At 45.0% G+C, this 20,465-nt stretch overlaps 2 protein-coding genes across 2 annotated transcripts in view; one reads left to right on the top strand and one right to left on the bottom strand.

Moving 5' to 3' along the window:
• Positions 1–458: 458 nt before the first annotated feature.
• srebf1 (sterol regulatory element binding transcription factor 1) lies at positions 459–13,691 on the top strand. Its single transcript, XM_088316929.1, has 19 exons — positions 459–1,043; positions 2,568–3,146; positions 3,648–3,823; positions 3,910–4,047; positions 4,278–4,496; positions 4,890–5,004; positions 5,192–5,349; positions 5,933–6,146; positions 6,299–6,483; positions 6,596–6,857; positions 7,117–7,283; positions 7,523–7,691; positions 8,047–8,155; positions 8,541–8,650; positions 10,287–10,419; positions 10,523–10,688; positions 11,526–11,735; positions 12,097–12,208; positions 12,581–13,691. The coding sequence occupies exons 1-19, from the start codon at positions 938–940 to the stop codon at positions 12,799–12,801; spliced, it is 3,549 nt and encodes a 1,182-aa protein (XP_088173055.1). The 5' UTR covers positions 459–937; the 3' UTR covers positions 12,802–13,691.
• Positions 13,692–14,269: 578 nt separating this feature from the next.
• The window catches only part of rai1 (retinoic acid induced 1), a 49,285-nt gene continuing 43,089 nt past the window's right edge, over positions 14,270–20,465 (bottom strand). The window contains exons 3-5 of the mRNA XM_088317164.1: positions 20,363–20,456; positions 19,271–19,320; positions 14,270–16,187 (exon numbers count right to left, since the gene is read on the bottom strand). Coding sequence (XP_088173290.1) covers positions 16,179–16,187; positions 19,271–19,320; positions 20,363–20,456 — 153 coding nt within the window. The 3' untranslated portion in view covers positions 14,270–16,178. The remainder of the gene's footprint in view (positions 16,188–19,270; positions 19,321–20,362; positions 20,457–20,465) is intronic.

The raw sequence follows: 20,465 nt of genomic DNA, 5'->3' as shown, positions 1-20,465 counted from the left end.
ATGCCTCGGTAGAGTTGCACGTTTGTGCACGTGACAGAACGGGGTTTTATTTAGCAGAGGCTTGTTTGCTTTCTCACTTGTTTAACATTATTCAACAATTGCGATGCTTCGGGAGGGACGCAGCAGTGAGTCGTTTTAAAACAGCCTATTTTGTAGATCTTTTGAAACTTTTTCTTTGGATGGCCCAAATAATTACAAAGTGATTAAAGTTTGGCATCCGGTTATTTCCCCGTCGCTCTTTAAACAGCGAGGCACATGATGTAATCCCGGGCTCGCAGTTGTGACGTCATATCACACCACTCCGCTCCTCCGCTTCCCATTGGATAATTTTACTGGTTCTACAGGCGGGGCTGCGAATGCGTGTCAAGCAAACTTGATGTTTATTTCTATTAGTACACTGCTCCCTATTGGCTCTCGCGAGACAAGCCCACATGATATACGCCCATCCTGTAAGACTTTCAGCAAAATAAACTGATGCTAACTCGATGAATTGACAGGGTTTGAGGAAAGACTGAAATTTACATTTTGGCATGAACTTTATTGATTATATCTATGTGCTATTGAACTTACTCGTTCACTTTTTGTCGCAAAACAATCGAAACAACAACGGCAGTGGGGCAGGGTGAATGCGGAAGTAATTTAGCTATCTTTCCTGTGATTGGTAGGATTAGCTGTCCGTTATCATCAAGCGAGGCGGGTTAGTTTGGCTATGCACGAAGTGGTGAATGGGCTCAGTGTTTGCAATGACAAGTTTTCCTGGGCCATCATGTGGTTAGTACCGGTCAGTTAGTTGGGAAAAATTCTCCACCGTATTACGGGCACACTTTGACAAATGTAGCTACCCAAGAATCTGACGAGCGTTCGCTACCGGGAGATTCCCCCTACCCCAGTATCGTTTTATTTTACACTGGACTATCCTAAAAACACAACAGCAGAGATGAACAATTTGTCGTTCGACGATCCTTCGTTGGATACTCTGGATTCAACATTGTCGCTGAATGACCCCAGCGAGATTGACACGGCTCTTCTCAGTGACATTGACGGTAAGAATAGCAGCTATTTCTTTTCACCAACCAACATATAGTTACGTTTACAAAAACATCACCATCACACATGCGAGCCTCTTAAAATAACGCTTTCCGTTAGCCTAAAACACGCCCTGTTTTCGCACAAACAACAACAACAACAAGGAAAAAACAAACGTTTATTTGAAGAGCATGATGAAGCGTTAACGTCGTGCTTTGTTCCAGCCAGGCAATGGCACGAACTATAAAGGCGTTTCGTTTTGATTGTGTAATTTAGCACACGCTTAGAAAACCATGTTTAATTTATGCTATATTAGGTGATGTAAAATTGTGGTGGGTAAATGTTTCAAATGTGCATTGCTAACGTGCTCGTGTCGGCGGCCCGCCCCCAAGCAGGTTTCCCAGACTGAGGTTACTCGCGTTCGTTTCCTCCTGGCGGGTTCACGGATCCCCATTTGACCGAAATTGCACAGAAGTCCATTAAACGCCCAAAAATATTCTTACAAAATCCAACCGACTTTCTCGTATTTTTTGTTTATTTATTTCACAGCCCAGAGTGTTATTGCGTCGGTGTTGCTTTATAAAACGGCTAACCCACATTTGCTTGGTTGATATTAAAATATATATCTTTATTATTATTATTTTATATATTATTATAACTCTTCATATTATTGTCAGCTGTCGACCCTTTCACGTTTTGGGGTCATGTGTTAAATTTATTGCTAAATAAACAAATTGTCTCACAATGTTTCCACTTGCCACATGTGACCGATAGTAACCCCTCCGTAATGCTCTTTCCTGTCTTGGACGAGACGCGCTGTGATTGGACAAGCGCGATCACCTCATTCAAAACACTATTGCAGTTTTAAGAAGTCTGTTTGATTCAACACAAATAAAACGCAAAAAATTTCATTATTACCATCAATTATCTTGGGGAAACCTTTCAGATTGAAGCACGTTAAAAAAAACGTAATTTATCGCAGACCACTTTTCCACTTTATTAAATTGGAACTGGTAAATACATTTCAAGCATTTCTATTTTTTGTATGAATAAAAAGTAATGTCAGTATATTCAAATTCCAAACAGATGGCTTTGATTCCCAAATGATAATGACTAATATTATTATAATATTAATAATATAATCATTATAGGACACACTGGACAGAATACACATGCTTTTGTTCTTTAGCCTTATTTTGTACGTTTACTGGAACTTATTTGTGTTAGGAGGGGAAAAAAATTGCAATTTTTTCTCTCTGTTGTGAAGTTAAATACTAAAGGGCAAAGTAACATAAAGCAGTCAAATGTTCTGCCTGTAATTCATATATTTATTGTTGTAATTGGTAAGGCACCAAAAACTAATAAAAAATTCATTCCATATTTTCATTTAATCTTATTGGAATTTTATTTAGCCAAATACCAGAATCAACCTAAAAAAATCAATATTGGTCAAGACCGAATAATTAATGCAATGTAAAATGTAGTACAGTGCTGTGATGTTTTGTTTTCCTTTCAATTCTGACGATGCTTTTGATTTTCAGACATGCTCAAGCTCCTCATCCACCAGGAAGGGGAACTTGGAGGCCTCTTTGATAACCCCCCATACACAGGAGACCCCGCTGCAAATCTGGAACTTCCTCATCTGCCTCAGGCCGTCTCGTCGTCCGCCCCCTTGCCTGCCAAAACACTGCCTCCATCTTCGTCTTCTTCTTCCTCCTCCTCTGTCCCAAGCAGCAGCCCCCACCTAGATGCGCTCCTGGGCCCTCCCATTACCCACAGCTCATCCACCCCAGACAAGGCCTTCCAGCCAACCACCTTCCAGCAGTCCCCACTGGCTCAGGTGTCCATCCCCACCACACGGCAGCAGGCGGCGTCCCCGCAGCAAGCTCACACTGTCAGACCGTCCAAAGTGGAACCGTCCCAACCTGTTGTGGGCCAGACTGCTCCTGTCCACGGAGCTTCTCCTCACGGGTCCCCGGTTCCAAACCCCACATTCAGCAGCTCCCCCCCAAAACTCTTCACCTCCCCTTCACCACCCCAAAGTCCGCCCCAGCCTCAGAACCAAATGCAGCCGCAACTTCAGAACCAGACCCCGAACAGAGGCCAAAGCAGCTACATTGGTACGTACTGGGATGATTTATCTTGACGGCTAACGCTTGGTGATTTTTTTAGTGTAGTGCGGGGAAGCTTCCTTGAGATACGGGGGCTTCACTCGCCTTTCAAATTCTCTTTCCCCTTTGAAATGAAGGCAATTGTCATTAATCCATTTGAGCCGCCGCAATAAAACCAACAAAAATAATTATTATATATATTTTTTTTTAATATGGAAAATATGCACATGAATATTTATATTTTATCTAAAGTGCTATTGCTGAACTGTTTGTGTTCAAATCACTTAAGATGTGCTTTGTGGCAATTAGTTTTACTTCTTGTGCCCCAAAAAAAAGTAACCTACTGCTGTCGTTTCTTTCTAAAGTTGATAAGACAACAAAGGTGACAGACTGAATGCTGTTATCACATCCTTACAATCAGATTCCAGTTCACCTTGATGTCTACAAATGTGTAACCATGAACTTGTGGCCGTCCGCTTGCTGATTGTGGCGCACCTTCCACCTTTTCAGCCGGCAGCCCCAGCAGCGTGAGCCAACCAGTGGCCACTTTGTCCTCCTCGCCTCCCAAAGTTCAGCCAGTAGCCATTCAGACTCCGCTCCAAGGGTTGACGGCCGCTTCTCCTTTACTGGCCACGACAGGAAGCCCGCCCGCTCCCACGCTCACGCCTCATGTGCAACAAGTCCCCGTAAGCGTGCCGCCACACTCCGATCGATTGCTTCTAGTTGTTTGAGTGGACGCATGGAAAAAGATGATCACGAAGCTGTTTCTCAGGTGCTACTGCAACCGCAGTTTATCAAAGCGGAGTCACTGCTGCTGACCACGCTGAAGCATGACCCCTGCATGGTCACCACCGTGGCCTCGCCCACGTCGCTGGCCACGACGACGCCAGTTCAGAGCGCCTCCCTGCAGGTAAACAAATTCGCAACTTGTATTGAACTCAGGCACATGGTGGGGTTGCAAAGTAAACCGCTACTAGAAAAGTGTCGCGGTCCCTCACAGACGAGGAACAGATGATAGCGGCGACTTGAGTATCGGTCTTCCGCTACTTTATGCAGACATGGTCTCAAAGTTCGAATTTCGGTGTCATGACAACTCTTCCGATGTTGACAAACATCAAGTCGTTTGTGTGTATTCCGGAGGCGTTTGTGGGCGGAGGCACCTTCCTGACCACCGTGCCCGTCATGGTGGACGCCGAGAAGCTGCCAATCAACCGCATCATCAACAACGGCAAGACGACCGCCTTCCCCGCCAAGGGGGAGAAACGCACGGCTCACAACGCCATCGAAAAGCGCTACCGCTCGTCTATCAACGACAAAATCATCGAGCTCAAAGACTTGGTCGCCGGCACAGAGGCCAAGGTGGGTTATCTCATTCTGTCCGTCTTATCGTCGTGTGATTGGATTTAAACCCGGAAGATGTCTGATAAGAGTTGATTTGAAATATGAGTATCAGATATTGGTCAGTAAAAAAAAAATACACAGTCAGCTCTTTATGACAAATAAATAAATTGAAAGCCTGTGAACTAAAAGATATCCTAAAACATGCATGAACTATTTAAAGTTTTAAAGCATTGATAAGATAAAACAAATGCTACCACCAAGAAGTGCTATGACTCAACATTATTCATTTGTTTCATGTCATTGTTGCAGTATCGTCACAATAATGTTTTTTTCCCCCTTGTAGTATAGATTTTAAAACGGCGACTAATAATAATAAATAATTGTTGCTATTCTTCTTGTTGTGTGTCGTAGCTCAATAAGTCAGCCGTGTTGAGGAAAGCCATCGACGTCATCCGTTTCCTGCAACAATCCAATCAGAAGCTCAAGCAGGAGAACCTGGCACTGAAAATGGCAGCCCAGAAAAACAGTACGCACGCATCCTGCCCTTTTCCCTTCACGAGATTCTTTCCTAGTTTCTCTGCAATTTATAGCAGTTGACCTTTTGGTGACAAACTCCAAGCGGAAAGGCTCGCCTAACGGCCCTCTTCATCGGGCCGACGCGTTTATCTCGTGTGCCTGATTGGCTCTTGAACTTCTCATTTTGGCCTCATCAGAGTCTCTCAAGGACCTGGTTGCCATGGAAGTGGACGCGCCAGCTGACGTGAAGATGGAGCTGCCCACGCCGCCGGCGTCAGACGTGGGCTCGCCCTCGTCGTTGTCGCATTGTGGCAGTGACTCGGAACCCGACAGTCCCATGGGAGAGGATACCAAGGTATGGTGGCGCTCAACTGTAGAACTGTTTATAAAACGTGACAAACAGTCAAGCACTCGCAAGGAGCTGCTTTAAACCACCACTTATTATTCTTAGTTTTTGAGTTCAATCAAAACATTTGTTAACATTTGTATTTACTTCGGGAAACAATGACAAAATAAATCTATAAAATAAAATTATTATTTAAAATATATATATATTTATATGTATGTATGTATATGTTTTATAATAATAATTTTATTTGATCTATTTTTTGGGAAAGCTGATTACTTGAAAAATGTGGCTTTTGCATGATACACACATTTAATAAGTTGATGAACATCATGTAAGAATATATGATCGGCTTTTAATATTTAAGGCCATATTGGAATTTTATGCTTCATGTCCAAACGTAATGCATTTAAAGTGGCCTTGTGACGGTGTTATGAAAGTCATAAATCTTCAACACCCACTCAAGCATTTATCTATAAATCAATCCGTTCTCCTCACCAGAAAAGTGTAAAAAAATAAATAAAAAAAACTCTAAACTTTCTGCATTATCTTTTTTTAACACTTTATTTGAACGTCTCCCTGTGTTCCCCAGCCAAACGTGGGCATGCTGGACCCGTCGGCGACAGGCAGCAGCGCCGGCGGCATGCTGGACCGTTCCCGCATGGCGCTGTGCGCGTTCACCTTCCTCTTCCTCTCTCTCAACCCGTTGGCCAACCTGCTGTGCTCGTCTGGCAGCAGCGCGGCCGGCAGCGCGGCCGGCGCCCCCCATCACGCAGGCAGGGCCGTTCTGGGCTTGGACATTGCGGGTAAGAGGAGACGATGATGCAAACGTTATTAGGGGTGGTTAATCATTTAAATTGTAAAACATTTGGAGGAGGCTTCTATTTGGGCAAACTTGACATGTCACACATTGCACCAAGCTTATCGTCCTGCTATATTGCCAAAATGTTGTCTGCAGCTGACTCGTGGGGTTGGATGGACTGGATGTTGCCAACAATCCTGGTGTGGCTTGTGAACGGCATCTTGGTGTCGGGAGTTCTGATCCGCCTTCTGGTGTATGGAGAGCCCGTAACCAGACCTCATTCTGGATCTTCCGTCTTGTTCTGGAGGCACCGCAAGCAAGCTGACCTGGACCTGGCACGAGTATGTATATCCTTCAAAAATAATCCCATCATTAGACCGTGACTGTGGGAAATATTTCCCCCCTCCAGACTGGCTCTTTTGATTTTCTTAATTGGCTTTTTGTTTCTCACAGGGGGATTTTGCCCAGGCCAGTCAGAACCTTTGGACTTGTCTCAAAGCTCTGGGTCGTCCCTTGCCCACCTCTCAGCTGGACTTGGCTTGCGCCTCACTGTGGTCCCTCCTCAGATTCTGCCTTCAGCGCCTCTGGGTGGGCCGCTGGCTGGCTGCCCGGGCAGGGGGACTCCGATCGGACCGCCCCCTGCAGGAGGACGCTTGCAAGAGCAGTCGAGATGCCGCTCTGGTTTACCACCGCCTGCACCAGCTGCACATGACAGGTTGGTTCGACCATGCATGGTGGTGGGAAGTAACAGAGTACAAATATTAAGCTACTGTATTCAAGTAGATATTTTTTCCCTTGTATTTGATAATTACTGGATAATAACACTTTTTTTTGTGCTTATTAACTTAAGTCCACCAGTTTAATAACTTCTTATGCACTCACCAGAGGCTCCAAGCAGATTTAAGGCTGCCTTTCAAAACTTGAAGTAATCAGATTGCCATATTGATTCTCCTGTCTTGTACATTGACATGCAGGCAAGCTGAATGGTAGCCACCTGTCCGCCGTGCACATGGCTCTCAGCGCGGTGAATTTGGCAGAGTGCGCCGGCTCGTGTCTGCCTGTCGCTTCGCTGGCTGAGGTCTACGTGTCTGCAGCGCTGCGAGTCAAAGCCAGCCTGCCAAGGATCTTGCACTTCACCTCTGTGAGTGGCTCATTCGTTTATCTCGTGCTAATGTCAGCAAATATTTTTTTGCCTAGTTGCTTGTCACATTTTGTTTAGCTGCAGTTTTTAAAGCGGTGTAGTAAGTGTTTCCGTGGGACTGAACAGGACTAACCGAAGCACGATTGATTGGCTATTAGTGTCAAAAACTGTTGACAAAACGTGCTGTGTTATAATTTGGTGGTTTGTTTTTTTTCTTTGTTTTTTATGTTTTTATTCAGCGCGTTTTCCTGAGCAGTGCGCGTCAGGCGTGTCTGTCATCCAGCGGGAGCGTGCCCCCGGCCATGCAGTGGCTCTGTCACCCCCTCGGCCACCGCTTCTTCGTGGACGGGGACTGGGCCATTCGCAGTATCCCCAAAGAGAGCATCTACAGTCAGGCGGGCAACACAGGTAAGAGGAAACAGGATGGAGGCCTTGGGCCAGACATATATTTTTATCTTCCACAGTAGACATCCGATTAAATTGGGGCTGCAGCTACTGATTTTTTATTTTATTTTAAAAAAATAATTTGTTATCCCATCAATGAATCCAATAACAGTTTACGTTATAAAAGCTTAGCATTCATAAACAACAATACAAATTCAAAATATGCATGTGAGGTGCATATTGTTTTTTGTGGTGGGGGGGGAAAAAAATCAACAATTTTACTGGAAAGTCAAATTGCATGGCTCTGTCAACGTGTTACGTTTTTGGGTTTATTGCCAAGTTGCATATGATGTCAATGGTTTGTTGACGCTCTTTCCAGTGGACCCGCTGGCTCAGGTGACTCAAGCCTTCAGAGAACACTTGCTGGAAAAGGCTCTTTATTGCGTGGCCCAGCCAAAAGGGGAGAAAAGCACCAGTCAGGGCGATGGGTGAGCAAAACACGTAGACCGGCTTTTTGTGCCGTCATGATCATGTGTGGTTGACAAAAAAAAAATACCAACTAGCTACACCATGACATATTAACAAATCTTAATTCAATCCAAAAGCTGCATCATCTCTTCTGCCTTTACAAAGGTAATAATGGGTTGCTATCAATATATGATCAAGCCCTTGTATTGACCTAGGATCCAACGCAATTCTATTTGTGAACAAAATGCACACACAAAGTTACATCAAGCAGCGCAGAAAAAGTCCTTTACCATCTACTTTCTATGCAGAAAGATTCACACATGTGCAACAGGCGTGCTTGTTGGTTTGTGAGCGTTCTCATGTTTTTCATTTTCACATTTGATTTCATTCTTCATCTGTCTTCAGGGAGTATGCGGATGCTCTGGAGTATCTGCAGCTGCTGATTAGCGCTTCCGATGCAGCTGGCGCCACGTCGCAGTCCTTTGCGATCGGCTCCAACATGGCCACTGTGACGGGTAAATATCTGCCACTACTACTACTACTAATAATAATAATACTAATGCTAATAATACTACTTTTATACAAATAATAGTAATAGTAATAATACTACTAATAATGGAAGAAGAACAACAACAATTGCGGGGGATAGGATGAAAATACGCAACTCAATGATGCCCCTAAAAAATGTTTGCCTCTTAGTGCCACAGGATGGCAGCAAAGGACCAAGTTTTGAGTGTTTTTTTTTTTTGTATTTTACCGAATAATTGTGTTGACAGACTAAAGAAAGGCCTTTGATTCTAAATCAAATTGTTATTTGAAATTAGCAGAAGTGGAAATCGGAATTCTGTAAAATTGTGCGATTAATTAGTTCTGAAATTTTAATCGCGTGGTGACATCTATATATCATTCTATTGATGGATGGGTAATTGTTTTTATTGTCATAAACAAATGACGACTATTTAATAAAATCAAGTTTCTAGGCTTATTGTTTAAAAAAAATGTCACTCTTCTTCACTCTTGCTTCCTGCTGTCTGTCTTGACCTGTTCCGCTGGTTCCATTTTGCCTTAATATTCCTAATAGAAGCTGCGAGATAACGTTGATTTTCACATTACGGAGATTGAGTGGACTGATTTCTAGCCTCCCACAGCTTCACTCTGTACTTGCTGATCGCTCATCTTAGCAAAAAAAAAAAAAAAAAAAGAGAGAGAAGGGGGGAGCGTAGGCTGGCTCGCCAAATGGGAGTCATCCGCTGGATTGCTTCATCTATCTTCAGGCCTGTCAAATCAGTGATCACCTTGAGCGGGGGGAGGATGGGAGGGCGCGGCGGGGATTTTAATGGCAGCCTTTTCTTGGCACTGACTTGTGTCGGAATTCGGTGCGCGTTGGCCCCGTGTCTAAATGAAGTACTTTGCTCTCATAACCCAGTCGTCAAAATGGTCTCTGCTCTCATCATGTTGTAAGTTTACCGGAGGGCTCTGACAGATTGATTCAGAGGTCAAACACAGACAGCAGATGTCTGTCGCCGCTGCCGCGCATATTAAATTCCACCCTGGGCGCCGAGCGACTCCAATGTCAGAGCTTTCGCCGTAATCACGGTGAAGCACGCCGGCGGTGGCAGCGTCTTGCGTCGGGATTGTTATTTGTTAGTCAAGGTGTCAGTTCTCAACACTTCCAAATTACTATTTTGCTTCAGCTGAAGAGGAATTTCACCTTTCAGCAGGACAAAGACTTCAACATACTTTCAAACGAACAAATGACCCAATGGAAATGAATGTTTTAAAATTGAAACAGAGCCAAGACTAGAATCCGCTTGAAAATCAGTCCTCGTACACTGTTTTTTTTTTTTTTTTGCTTTTCTTTTAAAATATTAATACTCAGTTCATTATTTTATCTCTAAAACCTCATATGTTAACATGGGCGTGTTTACGCTATACCAGGTGTGGAATAAAGTAAATACAAAAATGTAAATAGTGTTTTTTTTCCCCCAAACCTGTTCTCCATTATTTGCTAAAAATCTTGTGGATTCTCTTTCCGTATGAAGTGTTTTGCTGCCACCTTGTGGCATCTGTCTGCATTTCTTAACCTCTTTTGGTGGCGTGACATATTCGCCGCCCGTCTTGACCGTGAGCTGCTTTTGTCCCGTCCTCTAGGCTGCGACCCCCACTCTAAATGGTGGTCCTCTGTTGCCGTGGTGATCATCAACTGGCTCCAAGGGGACGACACGGCCGCCGAGAGGTTATACCCGACTGTCGAGCACCTGCCGCGCACGCTGCAGAACGTGGAGTGAGTGTGCGCTTCGCGTCTCCCTCGGCCTCACGTCGCCGCCCCCGCACACACTGACCCGCATTTTGTGTGTGCGTGCCCGTGCCTCCTCTCACTCTGTCAGGAGCCTGCTGCCCAAGGCTTGTCTCAACACCTTCCGAGCGGTGCGGGCCCTGCTGTCCAAGCCTGAAAACTGCCAGTTGAGTCTGAGCCACAGCGACAAGGCCAGCGCCCTGCTCCGAGACAGCCTCAACTTGGGCCCGCACTCCCACAGCTCCAGTTTAGACAAGGTACACACACACACACACACACACGCGCGCGCTGGCACTCACACACTTACAAGCGTGCAAATTTGTTTCCCATAAAAGTTGTTGCTTATCACTCCTGAGAGGCCACTCTGCGTGTGTGCGATGGCGTCTGTCTTAAAAATATAAAACATGCTCAAGCACGCACGCAAATACTCTGTGACAGATGTGCTCGCACATGGCCGTGCATTAAGTTGTAAACACGGGGAAATTGCCTGCACAAACGCATCATCACTCACGCTACACTCACCCACACAGTCCTTATTGCAAAGCCTCACACACATGCAGCAACTGGTGCACAGAATGTGTCTTTCTGCGCTTTTTTTTTGGCCTGAGCTGTGGTGCATTGTAGTTGCATTGCATGTGTGTATGTTAAGTGCAATGTTTCCGCAGTGCAACACAGAGCTGAGCCTCCAACAGCAAGGCTAGTTCATTTAATGGGGAACTAACCCCCTTTTTTAATCAACACGTTATGCCAGTACTGCTTCAAAAAATGTACTCTGATTAATATTGCGTTTGTGGAGTAAGAATTAAGCAGCCAATGGGGGCGAAATTGTGATGAGCTGCATTCCAAATGTGACGTCACTGGAGAGTTACCTTGGATAGGGGTCAGTGTGAGTGCAGATTTCATTGCACGCTGTGTTAGTGCGTGACCACATATAATAGCAATATTGTCTGATTTCCTGAGATTCAAGGATTCCACACAACAGCATCAATAGAAAAAGTCTGCAAATGCCGACGCGTAAATATGGAAATGTTCTCTCGATGTCAAATGGCTCTTCCCCTCCTCTGATGTTGAATCTGTGTCCGCTTTGTCCGCAGGTGGTGCAGTTGCTGCTGTGTGACTTGCTGTTGGTGATGCGGACCAACGTGTGGCATCTTCAGCAGCAGCAGGGGGCCGGTACCACCGGGCCGACCCCAGCGGGTCCCGTGGGGGTCCTCCAGGCCTCCCCGCCCGAGCTCCAAGGCTTTCAGCAGGACCTCAGCTCCTTACGCAAGCTGGCGCAGAGCTTCAGGCCGGCCATGCGAAGAGTATGTACTGTACAAGTGCTCTTATTTTCCGTTTTGGTGGCGTGTGCTGCATTTTCTGCTGGCTGCATCAAAAGTGAGCATTTTGGGCCAATAGCTGACAAATCATTTGCTCAAGCAAGTCAAACCTGACCTGAGGCTGTCAAGTTGGAGTTGAATGTTCCTTCAAGGACGAGCTCACATCATGTTTGTGGGGAAGTGTTGTTTTTAGCTGAGATGTTGTGTCGCACGCACGAGCACACACACACCGTTTCGGCTTAAGTGTTTAAGCGTTTGGCAGCGCTGATGGCAAAGCTGAGCGTTCCGTCTGAGTCATCACGGCTTGACTCACTTTCATGCGTCCTCTCCTCTCGTCCCTCTGCAGTTGTTCCTTCACGAAGCCACGGCCAGGCTGATGGCGGGGGCCAGTCCCACGCGCACGCATCAGCTCCTGGACCGCTCGCTGCGGCGCAGAGCCACGCCCGGGACAAAGACAGGTCTGGTGCTTTCCTTCAAAAATCAATGTCACGTTCACAATCTTATCACAGCTATTAAGGTAGGGAGGAGGAACTGCCTTAGGATGTTTGTTTAAATGGCCACCTGTGCTGATATGCATGTATGCATTTTTAAAAAGGATTCATTATTCATTGTACCTTAAGTTGGGGATCGCAGCGGTCCCCCAGTTCTCAGTTTGCGTGCTTGAGTGTTTTCGGTAGAAACTGCCTAAAAGCATTCTGACAAATGGAATTGAAATAATAGATTTTTCATTTCGGTCTCGTGAGGATTGCACCAGGTATTCGGAACACGCTGCCGACAGTTGAGGTGTGCTGAATGTTTCGTAACTCCTCACCGTCCTTTGTGTGCAACAGAGGAGTGCGAGACGCGGCCGGGCCAGCGCGAGCAGGCGGAAGCGGTGATGCTGGCGTGCCGCTACCTCCCCCCGTCCTTCCTGTCGGCCCCGGGCCAGCGGGTGGGCATGCTGGCCGACGCCGCACGCACGCTGGAGAAACTGGGGGACAAGCGCACCCTCCACGACTGCCAGCAAATGATCATCAAGCTGGGCAGCGGCACCACCGTCACCAACAGCTAGAGAGAGACCATCGAACACCCCATCCGCCCCTCCCCCCACCCTCCAGCTGACTCATCTTGGGACGCTCTTTGTAGAGAGAAAAAACAAAAAAAGAATTGTCATCTGAAAATGGACTCGCATTTCCCGTCCTGGGCACTTGATGATGTCATGGCATTTATGGATTGTGAGCCGAATCTCGGAAGCATTTCCCCTCGTGTGAGTCCAGTGCAGTGCCACAGTTTGACCTCAGAGAGGCGCCATCACATCCTCCTTGTCAGTGTGACTGATGAGCGCTTGTTTGCCAGCGAGTTGAGTGAGCCAGTTGCTTCTTTTTATTTGATCGGCGGAAAACGACCACATTTGGTCCACGTGCACTCGGCCCCCGCCAGGCGGATTTCAAAGAGATAAGCAAACGGACGGTGCGATGGCTTTATGAGGTTCTTTTCATTGTGTTGGTTTTGATGTGTACATAGAATATTATTAACGTATTTATGATGGATTTGGATGCAGCAGTATTTGGCATACGTGGAACAGCAAATGCTTCCTTGGAGTGCTGCGTTGCCATGGTGATCGTCAAGTCATCCAGGTGACATTTAACGGGTGACTCGGTTGACCTTTCGGAAAGCGCAACATTTGTCGCTTTTTTTTTCTTTTCCACGCAGCTTAAAAAATAAAAACTCTTGTTTTCTTCCAAAGAGGACTTTTTCCGCCTGTGGCTCCAATTTGAGGAACATTGGTTTGTCTTTCAGTGTTTTCAGCACCATCTTAGAACTGTTAAAAAAAACAAAACAAAAATTTTGGTGTTGTTTGTGCTGCAGGAAATTGACGTTTGCAGGTGACGCACGTTCGTGGGTCCTTGCAAATTTCCATCGCCATGTTCTATGTTGATATTAAAACAGTTTTTAGACAAATGAGTCTTTTTCTTCTCGTGTTTCTTTATTACATTCAAGTGGAATGCCCAAAAAGTGGGACAAATTGGAGGTGAGAACTCTGTAAGCATCTAAAGAGGGCTGGACGAAATCAATACTCGAATGTTTTTGGGTGTAAATTTAGATTTTTTTTAAATTTTCTATAATTAAATAAATTTTGAATTTATTTAAAAAATTCACTTACAAAATGTTTTCATGATTAATCACAAAAAATGCAACCAAGTTACTCACATTTTTTAATTTTTAGTATTGTTAAAAAAACTGAATTTTATTAAAACACAATGTAGATATTCATACAAACATTTAGAAAAAAAAGAATCAGTTTATTATTAATTTTATTATTAATTAAATAAAAACAAAAATCCCCAAATAAAATAGATTATTCTGTTATTAAAAATCTACATAGCTCATCGGTTTACATACACTGGTATCATAAAAAATCTTTTAAAATTCGGTTAAGATTTCTCCAATTAATAGTTTCAGATTGAATGGAAATGGGAACAATCTTTTTGTCTGCGTGTTGAAGTTGGTGTGTGAAGAAAAGACCAAAAAAAAGGAAGGGCAGCATGGAAAGGTGCTGGTATATTTCAACACTGGCGGTACAAAAAACATGTCCAACAAAGCAATGCTGCGTCATCCAGTTCAAACATGAAAATAAATAATGAAAAAAAATTGCATGCTCTAAATTAAACAGGTGACATTCCAAAAAGAGGACATATCTTCATCAATGGATTCTTTTAATGATATTTTGTAAGCAATAACATATTCCATTTTATAGAAAATAAACATCTCTAGGAAATACTATACACAGTTATTATTAGTACAGCACATTTTACATTTAAACAGCATCAAATACTTATATACACCATGAAAGAATCGGTGTCGTAAAAGTGATGAATGTTTGGCGTGGCGTTTTTTTTCTTGCTGTTGTTTATTTTTTTCATTTTTTTATTTTAACGCACTAAAATATGTCACCCAGACCGTCACGTGAGCACACACCTTGTGCGGCGGCGTGTCAACGCACGCGCGGAAGAGGCTACATCGGTGACCACGCGTCTTGCAAAAAAATTGGATTCACACATCGTGGCCACGGGAATACGATTTTCGGAACTGTACAGAAGATATGTGACGAAACAACCCGACCCCCGATCGGACCCTTGGAGCCTCACAATGTAAAGACAATGGCAGCTATTCAATATTTCTAGCTTGTTTTTTTACGTCACCTATTTCCCAAGAAGTCGGATATCGACCAAGGGTGGTGCGATGATGTGGTTATTGGTTAATGCACATTAATATACACGTCAGAAGATAAGAGTGTTTTACACCGGTGCCTTGAGATGCTAGTTCCGAGAAAATGTAACTTGAAACACTCAAACAGTAAAGAAATCAATACATTTTTGACACGCTTTTTTTTGGCTATAATTTAATGGTCATTACCCGCCTTGGCCACTTGGAGGCAGTATAAGACACACGAACATTCATTTATACATTGAGACGTCTCAACTCAGCTTATCAGTGGCACTAATTTTCGCTGTTCTTCGCAGAGAATAAAGAATATGACTGAATGCTGATATATTGTCTACCTGCACGTGTTGCTAAACTGTGTTCAACCAGTTGATTGAAGGGTTTTAGCAGCACAACATTGATGCTATTTAGCATTAAGCTAGCAGAGTCACAAGCTAAGCTATGTGGGTGTTTTGAAAACACAAGGTGTGTTTTTTTTTTTAATGTAATTTTTAGGTTGGGCGTAAACTTGACTTGGCGTTTCAATAAACAGTTTAAAGCAATTTTTGGCTGACAATATGTCATCTAACGCAAAGTTGAACGCTGACTGCTATTTAAAAAATGTAAACAAAATACAAAAAACACGCAAATCTTGTATCTCAAGGCGCCGCTGTATTTAGAACACTACAATGATGTTTCCAACTTGTGTAAGTGCATCATCGTGTACAGTTTTGTGTCACATCCAGTGGCTCGTTGTGGACATTTTGTGTTGAAGATGTACGAAAATGCACAGTAGAGTGACGCTTAGGAAGAACACACACGCACACACGCGCACACACACCTTCTGGCCTGCACACAAAGTGGACAGATGGATGCGCCTGTCCAATCTCTGTCGGCCAGGTGTGGGAATATGATAGCAACCCATCGGAAGACCACACACAAACACGCACACCCCCACACACACACACACACACGCACTGGCTTTGCATTTCAAGCAGACCCAGCCCCGCCCATCCCGGAGTGCCTTGGCTCCCAAACGTTTGGTCCACGTTCCATGCCCGAGTCCTTGAGGAGTTGCTCTCTCGGGGAGCATCTTTCTCTCCTGTCTCACTCGCCGTCGGCGTGGGAGCGCCGCTTCGGGGCGCGGGGCCTGTCCGTCATCCTGTCCGTTTTTATAGGATTAGCTGGCTGTTAGGGCAGCGGTTTTCTTTGCCTTGCTCCTGCGAGGTGGTCCACTCGGATATCTTACAAATCCTGTCAAAGGATGGAGTAGAGGCAAGGCGTGAAAACAATGAATTGAACATTTTGGGCTTGGAGCACACGTGTCAAAGTCAAGGCCCAGCAGCCAGATTCAAAATTAAATTGTCAACTTTACGTTTCTTGCTGAAACTAAAACTAGCCAAGGAGCAACATTTCATGTGGTCAGCGAAAGCAACACTGTCCTTTGTTTGAACTAGAATGAGAGAAGCTTGCTCTTGTGTCACGTGCATGCGTTGCTATGAAATCCTTTGCGTTTCCTTTCAGAAATGTGGGAATCAAATTGCATTAAAACGTACAAAACTGTGAAGTCTAACTTGGCTCAGCACCCATAAAACCTGTTTTAGCCACGCCCCCTAGGGTTAGGGTTAGGGTTTGGGGGTCTCTACCCATATCCATTTCAGCCTCTGAAAAGATTCAAATATAATTTCAGAAGTTGGTAGTGCAGATGCCCACATTCATTTAGTTGTTGATTAATCGCACTTTTCCGACATCCAGTCAAATTAAGCAGTTTTGGTTTTTTAATATATTTTTTTTCATTTACACATACATGAAGCATTTTAGCCCGTCCCTCTATAATCGTCGATGTGCCGTCACAAAGCCGACGCTTCGATTAATCGTTCCAACCCTATCCAACGCTGCCCAACAACGTGCCCGCGCTCGTCGTTCATTTTGCAGATTCTCCAAACAAGAAATGCGGTCGGCGTGAGAGGCAGCGACACAGCAGGAACGCCCACTAATTGCGCTGATGTGTCGGCGCAGAGACGCGCTTCCTCCCCCCCACCCCCCTCACCCTCACCCCCGTTATCCTCCTCTGCAACGTCTCCTTCTCCTTCCCTCTTTCATTGCGTCGCCTCCTCTGATGTAACTGTCCCCATTTGTCTCCGGCGCCCACGCAAACAAGCCGTTTTCTGTCTTTCCTGCCTCTCGCTACTTCTCGATACGTACAGCCAACGTATAGGTGATCTGTTAATGAGAGTTGTGTTTACACACTATGAGTCACCTAGCTGGGGGGGGGGCAACCGGCGTTTTTTTTTTTTTTTTTTTGCTATTTCAACTTTTATGTGTGTGTGCTCACAAGGGGACCCTTGGGTGTGGTGTTTGCGAGGAGGGTGGGAAGGGTGTGTGTGTGTGTTTGCGTGCGTGTGCAAGGCCCTTTGATTAGGCTTTGCAGCTTAAATTGGCACAGCACCGACCTACACGCACACACACTTACATACACACGCACACGCACACGCAGACTTGCATCCCTCCACCGATGACAGCTCTGCCTCCTCCTGCTAACAACAAACCACTCTCTTTCTTGCCCTCCCTTTTCTCTCCTCGCACTCCGCTGCCTTGTGCGGCTCAGACGTGGGAGTGGAGGTGAAGGGAGACGGCGGGGGGAGACGTGAGGAGATAAGGGGAGGGACGGATGAAGGCGGCATGACTGAAAATGGAAAAGAAAAAAAAAAGAGGCAGGAACTGGTCGGGGATGAGAGGTGAACGCAACGAGCGAAAGCAGCAGGGGGGGGGGGGGGTGGTTGGCGAGGAGACGCCAAATAAGCCGAGCGAGGGAAGGAAGGAGAAGCAAGACGAGAGAAGGGGGAAGTGTGTGTTCGTGTGCAGCGTGTGTGTTTGTGTGCAGCATGCGAGGCGCGTCGCAGGCAGTGATGGTGGGTGGGGTGTTTTGATCAGCAGCCAGCGTTTCATCACTGTCAGTCTGCGCGGAGGAGAACAGAAACAGGAAGGAGGGAGGAAGCGAAGCGAAGGGGAGGGAAGGGAAGGGGGAGGCCGCTGCTGCCTCAATGCACCGATGCTCCCTGCTGAATGTCAGCGTCTCACACATCCCTCCCCCTTTTACTCCCCCCCCACCCCCTCATGCTGCCTTTGACCTTCGTCTTTGTGGCTGCAGTGAGGACCAAACACCGGCAGATGACGTCGAGCTGACAGCAAAGTCATCGATCCATCCATTCAACCTGCGGGTGGTACGAGAGCTTCCTCTAGTGGTCGTCAGTGCGCGTTGTGGCGAAGTTCTTATCAAAAACGCAATTTGAACTCAGCTTTGTAAATCACCGCAGTGACTGACATATGCTTGTTGATGGCGATGTCGCTGCCCTTTGGATTTGAGATCAGCACAGGTTTTGAGTTGAAGCTAAAGATTAGAGTTGAGTCTTGACTTTTTGCATCCATTATGAGGGGGAGAAATGTCAACGTGTTAGAAGCCCAACACATTTTGGCACCTAGCAAATCCGTTTTTTGGGATATTTAATTTTTATTTATTTTTTTAAGTATGACCTCTAAAAGCTTGCGCAATACGGATTTTACCTTGCATTGTAATTCTGAGCAATGTCATTTCAAACAAATATTTTTCCTGTCGCTGAATCTAACTAACCCATCATTAGTAAATATTCTAAAATAGATTAATATATTACATACGATGTTGTTTTTATTTTGAAAACCTGGAGAAAAAACAAGGGTGGATTTGGAATCCGTACAAAAAATAGTAAACATTTATTGACTAGTGTAATCGACTATCAGAATTTTTTCCGATGAATCAGATTTGTAGGAAATTTGATTCCAAAATAGGATTGCGAGGAAGCTCCAACAGCAGTGATGTTATTTTTTTTTTTCGTTTCCACTTCCTGTCTGCTCCAAGCGAAAGGTACTTTGACATTTCCGATTGATGCCTTGTTGTTTTTTTGGTGCCATTACAATAACACTTGAACGCGCTGAATTGAATGGCACACGATTCCGGGGCCACGAGTGCAAGTGCACAAAATAGAAGCGAGCACCTGAAAAGTGAAAAGAAGTCCCCCCACTGACTGGCGCACACGCGTCGCCGTGTGAGCCGGCTTTTGTTCAGTGATGAGCGCCAAAAAGAACGCAAAATGACAAGACGAGAGAAGGGAGGGGGACAACCGGGGAAAATCGAAGCCGTCCGCTCAAGTGTGCTTGTGGGAACAACAACCGCTTCATCCTTTTTTTTTTTTGTATGTGTGTGAGGGCTTGATAGCCCCCCCCAGTTTCCCCCCCTCCCATCCTTTCCTCAACGCCTGAACGTTGTAAATTCACATTCTTTGTCTTTAGGATGTTCTTACCTCATGTTTGGGACATTTGATGGAGAAGTCATCTTCGTGGAATGTGCAGCCTGGACAGTTTTGGGAGAAGGCAAAAACAAAAACAAAAAAATTAAATAAAAAAAAAAAAAGGGGGAGGGAATCAGAAGCACAAAAAGCAACAGGTTAGTGCTCCAGCACAATTAGCATCTAAAATCGAAAAGAAGCCAAGGAGGAAGCGCAGAGGAAACGGGATGAGGGGAGCATGCGAGGGGATGAGTTGCAAGGAAGCAGCCCGTCACGTCACGTATGGCTGATGCACTCAGCAGGAGGGAAATGGGCCTTATGCTGTGCACCCCCACGCCCCCCCACATCCCCTTCCTTCCTCCCCCCCACCCAGGTGCCACGGCAGACTTTTAAATTCTCACATCCTTAGCATGACGTAATGCCGCCACATTAGGTACACTTGCGCAACATATTCTTATCAAATATGTTAAAGCTACAGAAAAAAACAAACACATCGTCGCTTTTGACCTTAAAATCATAGGTGTCAAACTCTGGCCCGCGGGCCAAATTTGGCCCGTAGTGTAATTATATTTGGCCCACGAGGCTATACTAAATGACGACTACACAATTTTATATTCTATATCAGGGGTGGGCAAACTACGGCCCGGGGGCCACATGCGGCCCATTTAACTTTTTAATCCGGCCCGACAAACTTGAAAAAAAGTGAATGAATAAACCTTGTTCATGTTTTATTTTCTAAATACTTTGGTGTGTTAAACACAGATATTTTGTTGTAATGCAATGTAATTTTCATTTAAAATTAAATGTATTTTTTTTCTCCGATGAGGTGAGGTTACCAAAACACTCCATCCATCTGCTCCCTTTGTCAAATTTTAGAACCCATTGTGGCCCGCCAATCAAAAAGTTTGCCCACCCCTGTTCTATATTATGATAGTAACATTCAAAATGATAATAGTAATTTGAAATACTAAACATTGTATTGCATTAATAAAACCATTTATAATAAAAAATTTCAATTAAATAAAATCAGCATTTAAAAAAAAAATGAAACTTTTCCGTCTCAGTCCTTCATGGCGCAACTTTCCGTCTCCTGTTGTGTTCTCTTACCTATCTCTTTGGCGCAGACGTAGTGGTATTTACGCGAGCAGCTTCTCCAACAGCAACTGAGGGACGCCCCCGCAATCTGGCACTTGTGGCAGCTCTGGGGTTA

Source organism: Idiotropiscis lumnitzeri, chromosome 15 (assembly GCF_059441095.1).
Source record: "Idiotropiscis lumnitzeri isolate Australia: NSW breed Sydney's pygmy pipehorse chromosome 15, RoL_Ilum_1.0, whole genome shotgun sequence".
NCBI classification, from domain to species: Eukaryota; Metazoa; Chordata; class Actinopteri; order Syngnathiformes; family Syngnathidae; genus Idiotropiscis; species Idiotropiscis lumnitzeri.
The sequence above is the reverse complement of the archived record's forward strand: the minus strand, read 5'-3'. Positions and strand labels throughout refer to the sequence as shown.

Excerpts from the sequence above, each read along its gene's own strand:
- srebf1 (XM_088316929.1), top strand. The coding sequence starts at position 938 with ATGAACAATTTGTCGTTCGACGATCCTTCGTTGGATACTCTGGATTCA. Across the intron at positions 7,284-7,522 it reads GGATCTTGCACTTCACCTCT|CGCGTTTTCCTGAGCAGTGC; the intron begins GTGAGTGGCTCA and ends GTTTTTATTCAG. Across the intron at positions 11,736-12,096 it reads TCAGGCCGGCCATGCGAAGA|TTGTTCCTTCACGAAGCCAC; the intron begins GTATGTACTGTA and ends GTCCCTCTGCAG.